General features: G+C 44.3%; 1 protein-coding gene across 4 annotated transcripts in view; it reads left to right on the top strand.

Moving 5' to 3' along the window:
- Positions 1-1,109: 1,109 nt before the first annotated feature.
- The window catches only part of LOC111862463 (ATP-binding cassette sub-family G member 4), a 46,117-nt gene continuing 28,611 nt past the window's right edge, over positions 1,110-18,615 (top strand). The window contains exons 1-2 of one of the 4 annotated variants that reach the window (XM_023847922.2): positions 1,110-1,301; positions 9,102-9,185. Coding sequence is in view for 1 of the 4 variants with exons in the window: in XM_033750679.1 (XP_033606570.1) it covers positions 8,167-8,250 (84 nt within the window). In the remaining 3 variants the exon portion in view is untranslated. Of the gene's footprint in view, positions 1,302-7,888; positions 8,251-9,097; positions 9,186-18,615 lie in introns of those variants that run through there. The other 3 variants (XM_023847921.2, XM_023847923.2, XM_033750679.1) reach the window with 3 other exon arrangements.

Below are 18,615 nucleotides of genomic sequence, written 5' to 3'. Positions count from 1 at the left end.
GAGGATAAAACCACCGAAGCGTAAACCTAGTCTGTAACATTCATCTAGATAAAACGTTAAGAACACGTGGAGCTATACCTCCACTTTGCAGTGGCCGTGCGGTCTAAAACATAAATAGTCTTCGCCCGCTCGAACACTGGAATCGTGGGTTCGAATCCCACTCAAGGCATAGATCTCTGTGTTGTCCTGTGTGTAGGTAGCGGCTTTGCGACGTGCTGATCACCCGTCCAAGAAGTCCTACCGACTGTGTATGGATTAAGAAACTGACAAAGGGACCAAGGCCCACAAGGGCTGTAGAGCCATAGGCAGACGCGTCCACTCTTGCGTCTAATTAAGCTTAGGAACGAACTTATCTCCACCTATACCTTAAAGGTTGAACCTACGCTTGAGCATCTACGTTGAATAAAACAATATTCAGCGGCATATAACATACAGGGTTTATAATGTAAAGTTATCCTTGCCTTAATTAATTATGCATCACACCGTGATGGCGTATGGGAGAGCGGAGGTATAGCTCCACCATTCTTAACTTCGGCACTAAATGGAAACTTGTCAGCTTCACGTCCATACCGGGGAAACAGCCCTCGGTTCCCGTTGAATAGGCGACTGGGTGGGCCCCAGAGCCGGTATGGCTATTATGGAGAAGAAAATTAATCTGTTGTCCCTACCAGGAATCGAACCACAGTTCCTCGATCATCCTGTCTGTAGTATAGTCCCTGTAACGAGTGAGCTATACCGGCTCATACCAGAACAGTATCATCTCCTGGGATGTAACGCTGTATAGTTTAGTGGATGTTTATCGATGTTTCAGAGGAACATACAGGCCGTTTCCTCAGGATCAAGAACAAGGCGCGTAAAGTGCAAGAAAAATGCTACAGGTTGAACCTGTGCACTGTACCATAACTCTGTTATGTTGTGTTTTTTCGTCGTCTTTCTGTCTGTCCTTTCCTTCTTCATTTTGCACCGTATTCTTTTATCCAAAGCGGGCAGGAATGCAGCAGAACAGATGTATAAGTTGTAGAGAGAGAGTTGCAACAAGAGGGGAGTGTTTTAAGGAAGGAGGTTCATGGGTACCTCCCGGCATACACTTCGCCGCGTTGACCAGTCCCTGCACTGAAGCGATCCGGGGCAGACACAATGGTGTGACGTGACAATGAACAGTTTCACGCGAACAACATGAACTCACCTGCGGTCTGTTGCCTTTGTGACTGTGAGTTTGTGCGTTGGTGTTAAACTGTCGTGATCGGAAGTGCTCAATAAAACGCTGCAACATAGCTACACGCACACACACGTACTAACAGGTAAATTACTGATAACAGAGTTCTGTCATCAATATTCTTTTGCCACATATACAGAACTTCTTAGACGAGAGTTGCTGAGTTTGACTCTCAGTCCCGGTTGGATATCGTGACTAAATTAATTTGTGCGTTCCCTGACTTCCTCCCTCAAGCAAATTCGAGCTACAGGCTCGACGATCGAAGAATTATGGTTCATTTCCTGGGAGGGGAAGCTTCTAGACCAGTGTTTCTCAAGCGCCGGGCCGTGACCCGGTACCGAGCCCTCGTCATATAAAGAAAGAATTTATCGGGCCGCGGTCTCACAAAGGTTGAGAACCCCTGGTCTAGACCGTCTCTGGAGCCCACCAAGCCCATCCAATGGGTAGTTTGTCGCCAGGGGTAAAGCGAGCGGACTGTGAAACTCAACCCTCTCTTCCATCTACTGCTGAGGCTAACAGTGAGTAAGACTAAACCTCCGCTCCCCACATCCTCCATTTCTAGATGCAAAAATTGTACGTGTGTTGTAGATCCTTAAGGATATGGTCAGGGCATGTAGCATGAATGAGGGGGAAAAGGAATGCATATAGGATATTGGTGGGAAAGCCAGAAGGAAAGAGACCACTGGGAAGACCAAGACGTAGGTGGGTGGAAAACATTAAAATGGATCTTAGAAGAGATAGGATGGGATGGTATGGATTGGACTGATCTGGCTCAGGATAGGGACCAGTGGAGGGCTCTTGTGAACACGGTAATAACCCTTCGGGTTCCGTAAAATGCTGGGAAATTTTTGAGCAGCTGCAGAATTGGCGACTCCTCCAGGAGGGCTCAGCTCCATGAGTGAGTAAGTTGTTGATCCTTGTCATGTAAGTAGTGATTTATTTTTCTGAGTCAGTTTAACGACCTAACTAGGAAACATGCGGAGGGAAGACGTAAAGAAAATTGCGACATTTGTCTGAATAGAATCAAGATAGACGAATCTGAACTAGTAATCTAACGAGGCGGCAAAGCGGCAGGAGCGTGAAGCTGACTATTCACCTTGATCTAGTGGCGAGGTAAAAAATAATAGAGCTTCCCCTTCCCCCTACACCTTCACGGCTTGTTGCTTAATTAATTAAGAGCAGGGTAACTTTATTTTTTTTTCAATAAATGATTTCCAGAAGCGTCATACAGGAGACCGTGGGAAATTTTCTTCCTAAAATTTCTTAAACTGTCTCGTATAGTGCCACATTATCATTAGACAGTCAATAGAGTCGATTTTCAGCATAAGGTGGGAATCAAAATCGCCATACAGGAAATCTCAAACACACTGAACTTTTCTTAGTTAAGGCCATCTACTAAAGTTATGACGTAAGCTCAAAGTTGTTCGCTTCAGATTTTATCAGAGCGTTATGGCAAAGGGGCCAGAGAAATTTGCTGGAATATTATATTCGCTTCCTTGTACTAGTTTCATATCAGCATCGCGCTTTCCTTTCCGCGTGTCTCACCAACCGAAACGAAACGCAGTCCACCTTAACCAAAAAAGAATGAGTAGTTTTTATTACAAGTCACAGAACATAAGCAATGTTTTACCTGAACATTAGCGTAATATTACGATAATCACAGCACAAACAACGTTCAAATGTATCCTATACAGAAACGAATACAAATACTGTATTTACTCCAATTTCGAATACGTCTTTCCAGTCATGTTCTTTGCAATATTTTGTCATTTTATGGGTTACTGACCGCCTCTGTGATCTAGTGGTCAGAATTCCTGGCTATAGATCCAGAGGTCCCGGGTTAGATTCCCGGCACTAGTAAATTTTCTGAGAAGTGGTGGGTCCGGAACGTGGTCCACTCAGATTCTTGAAGAAAATTGAGGAGCTATTTCAAGGAACTAGCGGCTCCGGTCTAGAAAAACCGAGATTAACGATCGTGGGGATTCGTTGCGCTGACCACGCGACACCCTCTATCCGCTAAAGTTGGCATTAACTTCGCCGACAAGCAGCGGTCGCTCGGTCGGTATAGTTCGCTTGCGGACTAAAACCACGGAGTTCGTTCGTTCGTTTATGGGTTACTTCACAATGCTGCCAGTGGCTACATTGTGTCAGGTCGAATATCAGATCGATTATAAATTGGAAAGGGCGTGGAAAGTAACTTACATGAAATAATCGAAGGGCTGCATCGAAATTTTCCATGAGGGACTTAGAAAAACCTAAACAGACGATATCTCGACAGAGATTCGAGCCAAGAATTTCCTGAACGCGTGTCTGGAGTATTACTGTTATGCCAGCTTGTTCCGTTCATTGTCTGTTCCACAAAATATTTAAGAACCTAATTTTATAAGACAGTAACATTTTGTACGCCGCTCACGGTAGCCGAGCGGCCTAAGGCATGCACTGTTTTCGCTCGCTCTTAAGCCGGGGCTGTGGTTTCGAATCCCACTCAGGGCATGAATGTTTGGTGTTTGTGTGTGTGCGTTTTTCTGTGTTTCTGTGCAGGTAGAGGCCTTGCGACGAGCTGATCACCCGTCCAAGGAGTCCTACCGTAGCCGTGCGGCCTAAGGCATGCACTGTGTTCACTCGCTCTTAAGCCGCGGCTGTGGTTTCGAATCCCACTCATGGCATGAATGTTTCGTGTTTGTGTGTGTGTTTTTCTGTGTTTCTGTACAGGTAGAGGCCTTGCGACGAGCTGATCACCCGTCCAAGGAGTCCTACAGCATGTCTAAGATCTAGTAAACCGAAGTGAAACGGAGAGTTTCATGGGAGTAGGACAAAGCCCAAATTGGGGCTGTAGCGCCAAAAGAAAAAAGAAACATTTTGTATAAACGTTACGTTACAAGTTAACAGCCCTAGGCATTATAAAAAGTAACCGGTGATTATACATAATCTCCATCATGGGACTATACGTAATTGCCTATTATTATGCATAATCACTGTTACTGTAACGTAAAAACAGGTATTCTGAAACGTAACTTCAATCTGTTTCAACTAATTCCTACATTAACGTTTATAAGTGAAGTTGATAGATAAAAGATGTCCGTGAACTTAACTAATTAAGAAGCAAGCCAAGAAGGTATATGAGGGAGAGGAGGAATAACTCCACTATTCTTGACCTCGACACTAGATGGATGTGAGTGTTTAGGTTCACACCCCGGCCTCTTACTCAGGTGTAAGAGGCCCTTTACACCCCCTGGATAGCAGGCTGGGTGGGCCCCCACAACCAGTTTGGACGACTTGGTGAGGAGAAAATCTTGTCTGTACCGGGACTTGAACCAGTCACTATACTCGCCGCACTATCCCGGCTCCGCGAGCACGGGGGTTGGCATGCCAGTTATAGCTCCTTCTGCTAACGGACGTAATCAGAATACGCTACATACCCCGCAGTCTAGTTCTTGCTCCCCTCCCCGTCCCCTCTAAACATACGAAACTACCCAGAGAAATTACGACACTCTGAATATATGTTATATATAAACATATACATATGGAGCAGTGGAATCCAAACATGAGTCCTAGTGTCATGAGTTTTTTACAGCCTCAACTAGCCGTTTCCCGGCAACGGATTTTAACAAGGGAACCGCAACAGCCTCATCGAGTTACACACTCCAAATATTGTGGTACCACAGCACACATAAAAATCTTCTCTTCACTGCCAGACTTTCAACTCAACTGAGCTGCACTCAATGATACTGATGCCTCAGTTCCCCACCTCGCATGCTCGATTTCTGGCAGGCTAGTGTCTCGAAATTCAGTTGATATAAACATCTTACTTATCCTTCCTATGACGCCTTGGCAAGGACAGCACATAGAACGCAGTTACTCTATCGATGATTATATTCGTTTCCGCGGACACGTGCTTACCGAGCCGTTGCCTAGCAACGAACATCTACTCTAGCTCCACTATTCCACCCTTCAAGCGTCATGTCACAGTAGGATACTTAAATAAGAAGTGATTAGGGTATACAGCAAGAATAGGAGAAACAAGAAATGCATAAATAATTCTGGTCCTCACACCCAAGGGAGAGTTATGAGCAGATGGGAGATATAGGTAAAGTTGACCCTATATGTAAGCAAACCCCTCACATAAAGGCATATGGAGGGCGTGCAGGTAAATAACCGTGTTATTCTTGTCCTGTGCACTGAAGGTAAATTATATGGTATTTTCAAATTCTGGTCGCTTTACGCCCTGAGAATAACATTAAAATGAAGATACGAGGTTCTCACAGACATAAATGATAAGTATAATGAGGAAACACCATCAGACTGTGCGACGTCACTTTAGATAAGACAGCAATCTTACGAAATTTCTTTGTTCATTATTATGTCCAGGTCGATCCTACGGCAGAACCGTGAAGATGACCATTTGTACCGAAGGTTGTGGATATACCTCCACTCCCCCTCCCCCCACACGTCTTCATGGCTTGGTGCTTACTAACTTTATATCGTGTAAACGAAATGCCTAGGGAAATCGGTTCCAACTACGCCGTGTGACGCCTGTAAACGTGCTAAACGTGTCTGAAATACACTGAGGGTGCGTGATGAAATAGTGACGTCAGCCGATAAATCTTTATCAGAAATTAACTAGATTATATTTTAAGCATTGTATCACTCATGAAGTCTGACATAAAGGGAAGAACATAGACTGAGGGTGTTTGAGAACAGGGTGCTGAGGAGAATATTTGGACCGAAGAGAGATGAAGTGACAGGAGGTTGGAGAAAACTGCATAATGAGGAGCTTCATAACTTGTACTCTTCTCCAAGTATAATTAGAATGATCAAGTCAAGGAGGATGAGGTGGGCAGGTCATGTAGCACGAATTGGGGAGACGAGGAATGCGTATAGGATATTGGTGAGAAAGCCAGAAGGAAAGAGGCCACTGGGAAGACCAAGGCGTAGGTGGGTGGACAGTATTGAAATGGATCTTAGAGAGAGCGGATGGGATGGTATGGATTGGATTGATCTGGCTCAGGATATGGACCAGTGGAGGGCTCTTGTGAGCACGGCAATGAACCTACGGCTTCCATAAAATGCTGGGAAATTCTTGAGTGGCTGCAGAATTGGCGGCTCCTCAAGAAGGGCTCAGCTCCATGAGTAAGTAAGTAAGTATCACTCACTGAGCTCAGCCCTGCTTCAGAAGCCGCCAGTTATGCAGCCACTCAAGAACTTTCCAGCATTTTATGGAACCAAAAGTTTCATCACAGTATTTATTAGTTCCCGCCACTGGTCCCTATCCTGAGCCGGATCAGTCCAATTCATACCATCCCATCCCATCCTGTCTCTCTAAGATCCATTTTAATATTGTCCACACACCTACGTCTGGCGGTCTCTTTCCTTCAGACTTTCTCACCAATACCCTATACGCATTCCTCTTCTCCCGTGCGTGTTACATGCCGTGCCCATCTCATCCTCCTTCACTTGATCATTCTAATTATACTTGGAGAAGAGTACAAGTTATGAAGCTCCTCATTGTGCAGTTTTCTCCAACCTCCTGTCACTTCGTCTCTCTTCAGTTCAAATATTCTCCTCAACACCCTGTTCTCAAACACCCTCAGTCTATGTTCCTCCCTTAATGTCAGGGACCAAGTTTCACACCCATACAGAACCACAGGCAAAATTATAGTTTTGTATATTAACCTCGGCACATACTCCACGGAAAGTACAGTCTTCTGTTACCAGGAATACGTGTTTATTGGCACGTTACCTAGCAATGAATGTTCTATTGTTGAGAGCGTATGCTTTGGGAATGTGTTTACCGAGCCGTTGCCTAGCAATTGGCATATGCGTCACAATATATAAAAGTTCAGTTCACAATTTCACACCCATACAGAACCACAGGCAAAATTATAGTTTTGTATATTCTAATTTTTATGTTTTAGACAGCAGACGAGAAGACAAGTCTCCAAACCGCGAGATAAGAAGGATTTTTCTTCCGCAAGGTTGGCTACTCAAGGTGTGACGTTACAGACAGCGTTCCTTAATGACCATCAAGCTCAATTATATATTCAGTTTCATGCGGCGAATTGCCTATTGTTCTATGCTGCATATAACAATTTCCTGTAGAGGTTACTTGGAATAACACAACGTGCAGGGAACGAGCGCATATAGGAATTTCCATGTCTCCCTTTCTCCGTGTTTGCTTGTCCGTCTGCGGCTCCACTGAGCACATCTGGACGGATTTTAATGAGATTCCATCTGTACTTTATACCATTTAATGGTCCACTGGCGTGGACTCAGGCAAACAGACAAAATGGTTATCTCTACGCCTACTTTCCCTATTTTCAAAATAAGGTAATTAGTCTGAAAATGAATGACCTTCTCTGTGGTCTAGTGATCAGAGTTCCTGCCTACAGATCCAGAGGTTCCGGGTTCGATTCCCAGCGCTACCAGATTTTCTGAGAAGTAGTGAGTCTGAAACGGGGTCCACTCAGCCTCGTGAGGATAATTGAGGAACTATTTCAAGGAAATAGCGACTCCGGTCTAGAAAACCGAGATTAATGACCGTGGGGATCCGTTGCTCTTACCACGCGACACCCTCTATCCGCTAAAGTTGGTACTAACTTCGCCGACAGGCGGCGGTAGCTCGGTCGGTATAGTTGGCTTGCGGACTAATGATCACAGGGTTTTGTCGGAGTCTAAAAATGAATGCCAATAACACGTGGTGTTCCCAAGCGGTTACTCATTCAGCTACTAACAAATGCCAGTGTTGCTCGACTTCGATGATCGAATGTAAACCGGTATTTAGTAGCCGACTTCCCACCGCTGGTGTCCAGGTTCGATGCCAGGAAGGATTATGTGGAATTTGTGGTGGCCAAAGTTACAATGTGGCGTGTTTTCTGTTTCCTCTATAAATTTTTATTCCACCAACTTCTCCACACTCCTTAATCGTTCTATCATCGGATGCGGTGCAATGAATGCTAGGAGGTACAGCATGGACAGAAAATATGGCACCGACACTGCTACAAGGATCACGGAGCTGGACCCTAAATAGGCAACAGGTGAGCCGAGCAGCGTTTGGCTATTACAGAAGATGACAGAATTTTTTTCTTATTGCTAGTGGGGTGGGACTAAGTCCCTTGTACTGCGGCCACTTCTGGCCTGTTGTACCAGCCCCAGATGATAGGTGAGGGTGATTGTGGAACAATTGGTGGAATGAGGATTGGCAGGGGAAACTGAAGTACTCGGAGAAAAAATCTGCCCCAGCGCCACTTTGTCCACCACAAATCCCACTTGACCAGACCGCCGCGGTGGGAAGCCAGCGACTAACCGCTTGAGCTATGGCGCGGCCCATGACAGATGTTACAGGCTGTTCCTTATTATCTATACCTCTCCAGAAGAAAAATATAAATATTGTGACATGTCTGCATTGTCCGTTGCATGGCGGCGGCTAGGTAAACACGTTTCATTTGAAAAGATACAAACGCAACAATTGACGGCATTGTTTTCTATGAGGTCCGTGCCGAGGCTACATAAGAAGAACCAACGGGAATTTGCGAGTATATAAGAGGCTTAAACTTGGCGGCGGTCAAACTTAAGACTGTTCAAGTGACTAAGCTGCCGTTGTAGCATAAGATATGTAAGATAGACATGATCTGCTTCCCAAAGCCTGTACTGACAGAAGATCTGTATATAGTGCAGAAAGAAGAATTTTCAATAACATGCTATATGTACGATACGTACAAATGACGAAAGGCCAAGCATATCCATAAGAGATAAACCCGTCCTGTCGTCAGAGATGTTACCTAAGGACTATGACAGCAGGACTTCAATTGAAAAAATGAAAACTTTGATTATTTCTCAAGGGTCTAGGCGCCAAGAAGTAACTCACTTTCTCTCTCTTGCAAGTCAGTCACCAGGCAGCGAGAACAGAAGCCTTTGATCACGGAAGAAGTAAAGAGGATCAGTGTCGTCAGAAGCCGCTACTAGGCAACAGGTACGTGAGCACAGGCCGAGGAAGCCGTAGCCTAGCAATGGCTATTGAGAACAAACTAAGAATACTGTGCGCAGTAGTGAGAAATCAAGAGTGTGAATTAGTGAAATCGTTATAATTATGTGTGGTTACGGTTTTTACCAGTCCAACAAATCCAACTATCAATCCAAAACCCGTGTCTAATCAGCAGGGCCAGGATTTTGATGACTTGTCATCTTTTTTTCCTTGTATCCTATGCGATGCTCTTAAATATATAACTCTCGGATATGAGCTGCCGGTTACAGAAATGTAAATTTTATAGGTAATTTTTTGTCATTTTTCGACATTTTTGGGTTTAAGATATTTTTTCATTTTGGGGGTAATTTTTAGGTAAATTTTTGGACTTTAAGGGTATTTCTTGTCATTTTTTGGCCATTTTTGGGAATTTTTCTTCATATGTTTTCTGAAATGTGAATAACATGGAAGCGAAATGTTCTTTCTTTTCTCCTTTAGGTCATTTTTCTGAATTTTTTGGTCATTTTTTTAACATTTTCAGGTCATCAAAATCTGGGCCCAGCATATTACATTTTTGGGTCATATTTTAGGTAACTTTTCTGGATTTTTTCGGTCATTTTTTAAATATTTTCAGGTCATCAAAATCCGGGCCCTGCTAATCACTAACAAGTTACAATATAAATATAACTGATCTACTGCGATGAGTTCCATATACGCTTGACACAGAAAGCAAAGAAAGAAGGACTAATCAGACGAACTGGTTCCACCACCCGGAATGAATGGATGAAAAAAAAATTGCTAACAGATCACCTGTCCCTGTACACGGAAAAACAGGAGAAGCAGAACACCATAAAAACATGCAAAGGCCCATTCTTATTTGAACCTCACAGTAATAAGAGTTTAGCAAGGCTGCTTAATGATGAAACTGATTTTTGTGTGTTATTTCATGCAGCTGTTTTCTCTCTCTCTCCTCTCGCTCCCACTGTGGAGCATAGGGCTGATTTCTGTTTCATGATCATTTTACAGACGGTAGGACTCCTTGGACGGGTGATCAGCTCGTCGCAAGGCCTCTATCTAAATACATAACAACATTAACACAGAACAAACGTAGGTAAAAAAAAGTAAGGTATCCCTGTAACAGGGCGTGGAGGCCCATAAGGTTGTGAGGTATTGAGGTTCCCACATTTTCTAGACAATTGGCTCACAGATGGCGGTAAGATTGTCAGCCTTACGTGCCGACCGCCCTTTACCCCCAAGAATATTCCTGGTACCCATTTCTGTTAGAGGCTGAGTCGACCCCAGGGCCATAGTGCGGCTGGAAGGATTGGGTAAATTGACGAAATCCACCTCTTTGGGGTTCGATCCCGCGACCTTCCGGCTTGTAGCATAGTGCCTCAACCAACTACGCTACCGTGTGCCCCCAGAATAAACGTACACACACCATGCCTTGTGTGGGATTCGAACCCACGATCCCGGCTTCCGAGCGAGCGAAGACAGTTCAGCTACCGTGACCGGTTGTAAGCAACTAGGATGCTTAGCGTCGGAATGGTAGGATGCGTGATGAATAATGAATTGGAAAGGATTTGCAATGAATCAGTCGTGGTCTGATCCGGGTACTATGCCAGCATTGGCCTGAAGTAACTGAGTAAAACCATAAAAAATTGAGAACAGCTGATGCCCCGAACTGGAGTCGAGTCGAGCCCTTCCCAAACAGAAATCCAAAGCGTTTCCGTTACACTAACGTGCAGCATCACAAAGCCACGTATTATTATCATATAACTTCATGGCCTCTAGCAGTATTCACCACGGTCAATAACATGTTAAGTGAGAGATGTAGGTCATGGCCTCTTAAACAAACAAACAAACAAAGAGAAAGATGTCTGCTGACTCTGAAGTACCACTTTCATGATAAGAACCGACTGCTATGAAATAAGATTTCTATTTGTTTTTCTGGGCATTATGCTACAAGCCGGAAGGTCGCGGGTTCAACTCCCGATGAGGTTATTGGATTTTTTCAATTGACCTAATCCTTCCAGCCGCCCTATGGCCCTGGGGTCGACTCAGCCTCTAACAGAAATGAGTACTAGTAATTAATTAAATAATTTCCCTGGGAAGTAAAGTGCGGCCGGTGCGTAAGGCTGACAACCTCACCGCCATCTGTAAGCCGAATGTCGAGAGGAAATGAGGGACCCTCAACGTCTCACAACCCTATGGGCCTTCACGGCCTCTTACATGGATAGCTTTACTTTGCTTTTATTTGTTTTTCTAGTCTCTCTGTTTCCTTTCGTGTCCTCTCTTTTCTTTCATTCCAAGTTCTCTAAATCTCCGACTAAAAGAAAACCAAGACCTTGAAGACGCAGTGGACTACATAACCAAACTAATACAAACAGCAGCATGGATATCCACACCAGAAAGGAAAAAGACAACTCAGGAAGCTCATAACTTTCCACTACACATCAGGGAACTAGTCTACAAAAAACGCCAAGCAAGACGCAGGTGGCAAAATAGCAGAAACCCCCTAGACAAAACAGAACTCAACAAGCTAACTCACAAACTACGATCAGCCATAAAACAAGTCAAAAACGAAACGTTCAAATTCTATATTACAAACTTATCACCAGACGACCACTCATTGTGGAAAGCCACAAAAAAAATTAAAAGACCAACACTTGCAATACCACCGATAAGAAAACAAGACAGAAGCTGGGCACGGACAAACAAAGAAAAAGTAAACTTATTCGCTGAGTACCTTGCAACAGTCTTTACACCTAATAACGAAAACAACAACAATAACAACAACAACAACAAGGAGGACGAAGTCGAAACCTTCCTAAACTCTCCCTGTCAGCTATCGCCACCGATAAGAGCCTTTTCACCAACAGAGGTCAGCAGTNAAAAAAAGTAAGGTATCCCTGTAACAGGGCGTGGAGGCCCATAAGGTTGTGAGGTATTGAGGTTCCCACATTTTCTAGACAATTGGCTCACAGATGGCGGTAAGATTGTCAGCCTTACGTGCCGACCGCCCTTTACCCCCAAGAATATTCCTGGTACCCATTTCTGTTAGAGGCTGAGTCGACCCCAGGGCCATAGTGCGGCTGGAAGGATTGGGTAAATTGACGAAATCCACCTCTTTGGGGTTCGATCCCGCGACCTTCCGGCTTGTAGCATAGTGCCTCAACCAACTACGCTACCGTGTGCCCCCAGAATAAACGTACACACACCATGCCTTGTGTGGGATTCGAACCCACGATCCCGGCTTCCGAGCGAGCGAAGACAGTTCAGCTACCGTGACCGGTTGTAAGCAACTAGGATGCTTAGCGTCGGAATGGTAGGATGCGTGATGAATAATGAATTGGAAAGGATTTGCAATGAATCAGTCGTGGTCTGATCCGGGTACTATGCCAGCATTGGCCTGAAGTAACTGAGTAAAACCATAAAAAATTGAGAACAGCTGATGCCCCGAACTGGAGTCGAGTCGAGCCCTTCCCAAACAGAAATCCAAAGCGTTTCCGTTACACTAACGTGCAGCATCACAAAGCCACGTATTATTATCATATAACTTCATGGCCTCTAGCAGTATTCACCACGGTCAATAACATGTTAAGTGAGAGATGTAGGTCATGGCCTCTTAAACAAACAAACAAACAAAGAGAAAGATGTCTGCTGACTCTGAAGTACCACTTTCATGATAAGAACCGACTGCTATGAAATAAGATTTCTATTTGTTTTTCTGGGCATTATGCTACAAGCCGGAAGGTCGCGGGTTCAACTCCCGATGAGGTTATTGGATTTTTTCAATTGACCTAATCCTTCCAGCCGCCCTATGGCCCTGGGGTCGACTCAGCCTCTAACAGAAATGAGTACTAGTAATTAATTAAATAATTTCCCTGGGAAGTAAAGTGCGGCCGGTGCGTAAGGCTGACAACCTCACCGCCATCTGTAAGCCGAATGTCGAGAGGAAATGAGGGACCCTCAACGTCTCACAACCCTATGGGCCTTCACGGCCTCTTACATGGATAGCTTTACTTTGCTTTTATTTGTTTTTCTAGTCTCTCTGTTTCCTTTCGTGTCCTCTCTTTTCTTTCATTTCTTTATTTCATTTTAATTTTTATTAACGAGTAATTCCACTTGCGAAATGTTCCTGGGAAAAAATGAATCAGCCACACACATCCCGTGTGACTGTGGGACTTGTCCGTTCATTCATCAACTGTTTCTTCCCCTCTCATTTTTATTATGTTTCTTCACATTTTTACTCTGACCTCTATCACTTCCTGCCTTTAGCTCTCTCTCTCTTTATTTCCCTCTGTGTCCTCACTTTTCTCTTCTCTTTATTCTACTTTCATTCTTTTGAAAAAGCTATGAGATCACCTTGGTGTCTGTGTGTCCCCTTAATAAGTTGGAATAGCGGAACCAGAACAGACGGCCGTTACTAGGCAATGTCTCCGTAACCGCCTTTCCCCGGCAACGAACACACACAGATTGCTGCTCCTCGGCAGCACAGTGATTCTTGGTTCAGAGTCCCACGATACCCATGACCTAATTTACTCTATGACGGCTCTCGGTGCCTTCAGCTTATCACGCATCAATAGAACTGTTAAATGCGATGTTTTCTGTGGTGTCCGAGTCGCATTAAATACTTAATACGTGGTAATATTAGCTTATATAGAAGAACGGTGGAGTCTGGAATCTGAGACAGTAAAATGTGGTCATGAGTCCCGAGGGACTCGGACCTGAGAATGACTGCGCTGGCTAGTACCAGCACCAAATCTAAACGACAGACCCAACCTCTCGTGAGAGAGGATGTTACATAAGGACTATAATCTCAGGTGTTCAGCTGGAATATAAAGTTACTGGTCGTGAGTCTCAACGGGCTTGTGGCCAAGACGAAGTTATTGGCGGTAAACCGCCAGTCATAGAGTAACTGTGACTCTGACTAGCTTATACAATTATTTCTTCCAAGGACTCGTTCTGTTACTTAATTTTTTACCCTGTCCCTCAACCCCTTCCTGCTCTTATTTCTCTTTATTCCTTCCCCCCTCCACTCTCTGTAGTGACTACTCCACCCAAATCTCCGCTCGGTAATCCACACTGAGGTTTCCAGCCTATACGTAAATCTCTCAGTTCGCATTTTCTCCTCAATCAGGTTTTGATTTATTATCGTTGTTCTCAAATATATGAACGGTGCCACATTTTCAAAACATCTGTTTCCTATCTTTATATCATGATTTTGCCCTGCATCCTGGTGATGTCAGAAACCAAGTCACACCAATACAGAACCACAGGCAAAATTATAGTTTTGTATATTCTCATTTTTATGTTTTTGGACAACAGACAAGAAGACAAAAGGTTCTGGACTGAATGGTAGCAAGCATTACCCGAGTTCAATCGCCTCTTAATTTCTTCCTGAATCAGGTTTTGATCTGTTATCGTTGTTCCCAAATATCTGAACTGTGCCACATTTTCAAAACAACTGTTTCCTATCTTTATATCATGATTTGCCCTGAATTTTGGTGACGAGACAGCAACATATACATAGTTTTCTCTGTGTTTACTTCTAGACCAACCTCTTTACTTGCGTCAATTAAAGTTTGTGTGTTTTTCTTTATGGAATCTACATTATCACCCAGTAGATTCACATCATCGGCATAGACCAACAGCTGATGTGTCCGTTCTAATTTCAGTCCCACCTGGCTTTCCTGGACCTTCCTAATGGCATAGTCTAAAGCAAAGTTGAAAAGCAGTGGCGATAAAGCATCTCCTTGTTTTAGATCATTCTTGATAGGAAATTTATCAGAGAAATGTTTACCTCTACGAACTTTACTACAATTTTCGTTTAAACACATATTAATCAGCCTAATCCGTTTCATGTGTATCCCAAACTGTATCAGAATATTGTACAATTGTACAATTGTACACTCGTATGCGGAAAACTCATCATTATGCAGATAACCTCCTTGAATTCATACGTCACTATATTTACTTCCATTTTAAAATTCGATACTGAAAACATGATATCTATGTGGACTTCGACTGACAATTGGTTTAAGAATTCACATTTAAATACACTTGCATGACGGTGAAATCACCATTACCAGCAAGGAATTACATTATAGAACTTTGACACACACACACACACAGCGGTAAGTTGCTTGATTCTGTTATAAAGTAGCATTGTAATATAAAGTCATATTGGCTTTAAATACACACCCGGGATAGTTCAGTATAGTAACGGGTTACGAGCTGGACGACCGGTGTTCGTTTCCCGGCAGAGACAACAGATATTTCTCTACTCAACAGATGTCACTACTTCTTCCGTGCACTTCATTGCCAATTCATGATTCAGTAGGCTAGCTATTCGCAACCTGAGCTCCTGACACCATCAGGTAGATGGTGTATTGACAAGTTCTCACAGTAGTATCAAGGTTATTGTTTTACGGGATGTGAGACCGTGTGGTTTGTTAGATATGTACGAAGGTTTGGGCGGAATCTGCTGCCTCCATGTTTAGGGTAAGAAGACTCTACCCTGAAAACGGAGCCTGTAGGTTCCTCCGAAATGCTGTGAGCCGTCTACAAAACTTGGCCTCTTCAATTCTCAGAACATCGTAATTATCGATAAGTAAGTAAATAAATAATAATAAACACCCCTAAATACAAAGTATGAAGGTGGCTTGAGTTCACACTAACCTTTATTTCGAAATTCCGGGTAAAAAGGTAAAGTTCTCCCTGTGCTTAACCAATTAAGAACTACGCCATGAAGGTGTATGAGGGAGTGGATGTATAGATCCACATTGTCTTGACCTCGGCACTAGTTAAGAGGCGAATGGTCAGTTTCACGCCCCTACCGCTTTACCCCCAGGGAAAGAGCCCACGGTACCCATTGCATAGGAGGTTGGGTGGACCCCAGAGCCGGTCTGGACGACGTGGAGAAGAGAAAATTCTTGACCCTACCGGTACTCGAACTCCGACCCCTCGGTCGTCCAGCCCGTAGCCAGTCGCTATACTGACTGAGCCACCCGTGCCTCCAACATTCTTGACCCCGACACTAGATAGAAGTCAGCGGTCAACTTCAAGCCCCTGTCGTTTTATCCCCAGGGAAAGGATCCTCGGTACCCAATGGACAGGAGGCTGGGTTGGCCCCAGAGCCGGTCTGGACGTCGTGGAGTAGAGAAAATCTCTTGCCCCTGCTGGGTATCGAACCTCGGCTGACCATCCAGTCGCTATACCGAGCTATTCTGCGTGGTGGTACAAATCCTGTCCCAAAGAGCGATTATCCTGACTGGAGGATTATATCAGTGTTACTTTATACGAATTCCAGGACAGTACATCAGGGACAATTATTCCACGCTATATGACGTACTGAACTGGAAAAAGCCACTATATGACCCGACAAACGACTGGCTATCTGAAGTTGCGGTAGAATGGTAAGCGATTCTCTTTCCTACTCAGCAGTGCCATGCGAATGTACCAGATTCGAATCTCTATCACGTTATTATATATTTGACAAATCTTTCGCAGTTCTCTTCAGTCTCTGCAGATACGAACCAAAGAAAATTCTTGAAATACCGTCACTTCAGTTATTAACCCCTTATAGTCCAGCATTAACCGGTTGGGCTTTACAGTGGAGACGTAATGTGTTTCCTGTGAGGTACAAACTGAACTTTTATAAATTGTGACACATATGTCCACTGCTAGGCAACGGTTAAGTAAACACATTTCCGAAGCATACCCTTTCAACAATAGGACATCCATTGCTATGTAACGTGCCAATAAACACGTATTCCTGGTAACAGGAGACTGAACTTTCCGTGGAGTATGTGCCGAGGTTAATATACAAAACTATAATTTTGCCTGTGGTTCTGTATGGGTGTGAAACTTAGTCTCTAGCATTAAGGGAGGAACAGGGGGCCGCGCCATAGCTCAAGCGGTTAGTCGCTGGCTTCCCATCACGGCCAAGTGGGATTTGTGGTGGAGAAAGTGACGCTGGGGCAGGTTTCCTCCGAGTACTTCGGTTTCCCCTGCCAATCTACATTCCACCAATTGCTCCACAATTACCCTCACCTATCATCTGGGGCTGGTACAATAGTCCAGAAGTAGCCGCAGTACAAGGGACTTAGTCCCACCCCACTAGCAATAAAAAAAAAGGAACAAAGACTGAGGGTGTTTGAGAACAGGTGTTGAGGAGAATATTTGGACCGAAGAGGGATGAAGTGACAGGAAGTTGGAGAAAACTGCATAATGAGGTGGTCGGTGTAGTGCGTCACGACAGGCCTACATGTCTTGTATGTAAGAGGAGTCTTGGCGAAGCAGAACAAAATGACAGCTGTTCCTCTTGCGTTGTTCAGTGACGGTCGCTTACTGACATCACAACAGGAACCAGTAGGCGCGACGGTGTTCAGTCTGTCTTAACTTGTTACACACAGCCGCAGTTCGTAACCACTTCTGGAGATAAGGCACCAGATACACAAGGAGACAACAGGATATCGTCATAAAGAAGGAAGAAAAGAGAGAGCGAAACCAGAAATAAATAGACCAGTTTAAAGGAAGGCAAATTTTAAATTTAAGCTTATTAACATACGTGTGTGGTGTGTCGAGTGGTTTGATGTGGCGTGGGGTGGTGTGTGGTGTGCTGTAGGATGTGAAGTGGAGTGGTTTCTGGTGTTCTGTATGATGTGAAGTGGAGTGGTGTGCTGTGTGGTGTGATGCGATGAAAGAGGACAGCATATTCATACAGATAACTAAATAACATTATTGACATCTTCAGACCGGCAGAAACTAAGGGAAGCGCTTCATGTTATATTCAGTACTAATGCCTCATGGCAGCTGTACTGACAATCGCAGCTAGTCTGCAGACAGTTCCCACTGTCTCAATTCATAACCAATGACTAGTCCGCTGACCTTTTGTGGTTTATTTAACGACGCTGTCGGTCTAGTGGTCAAGAGTTCCTGGCTACAGATGCAGTGGTCCCGGGTTCAATTCCCGGCACTACCAGATTTTCTGAGAAGTAGTGGGTCTGGAACGGGGTCCACTGAGCCTCGTGAGGATAACTGAGGAGCGATTTCAAGGAAATAGTGGCTCCGGTCTAGAAAACCGAGATTAACGGCTGTGGGGATTCCTTGTGCTGACCACTCGACACTCCCTATCCGCTAAAGTTGGTACTAACTTCGCCGACAAGCGGCGGTAGCTCGGTCGGTACAGTTCGCTTGCGGACAAAAACCACGGAGTTTGGTTTTTTGTTTTGTTTTGTTCTTCCAGCCATCGTACAAATTGGCCTGCCGGATGTTGCTTCAGAGATGGGAACAGACAGAGCAATATCCGAAGGTCAGAATTGATGGCGGAGTAGCGAGAGCAGCGGAACGGCGGTAGTGACGTCAAAACCTAGAGAATGGAAAAATTCATCCTGCGGCGAAGACTGAAATAGATCTCTCGGTGACCATTACG

Source organism: Cryptotermes secundus, unplaced genomic scaffold, assembly GCF_002891405.2.
Source record: "Cryptotermes secundus unplaced genomic scaffold, Csec_1.0 scaffold816, whole genome shotgun sequence".
NCBI classification, from domain to species: domain Eukaryota; kingdom Metazoa; phylum Arthropoda; class Insecta; order Blattodea; family Kalotermitidae; genus Cryptotermes; species Cryptotermes secundus.
This window is presented reverse-complemented; position numbering and strand designations above follow the sequence as displayed.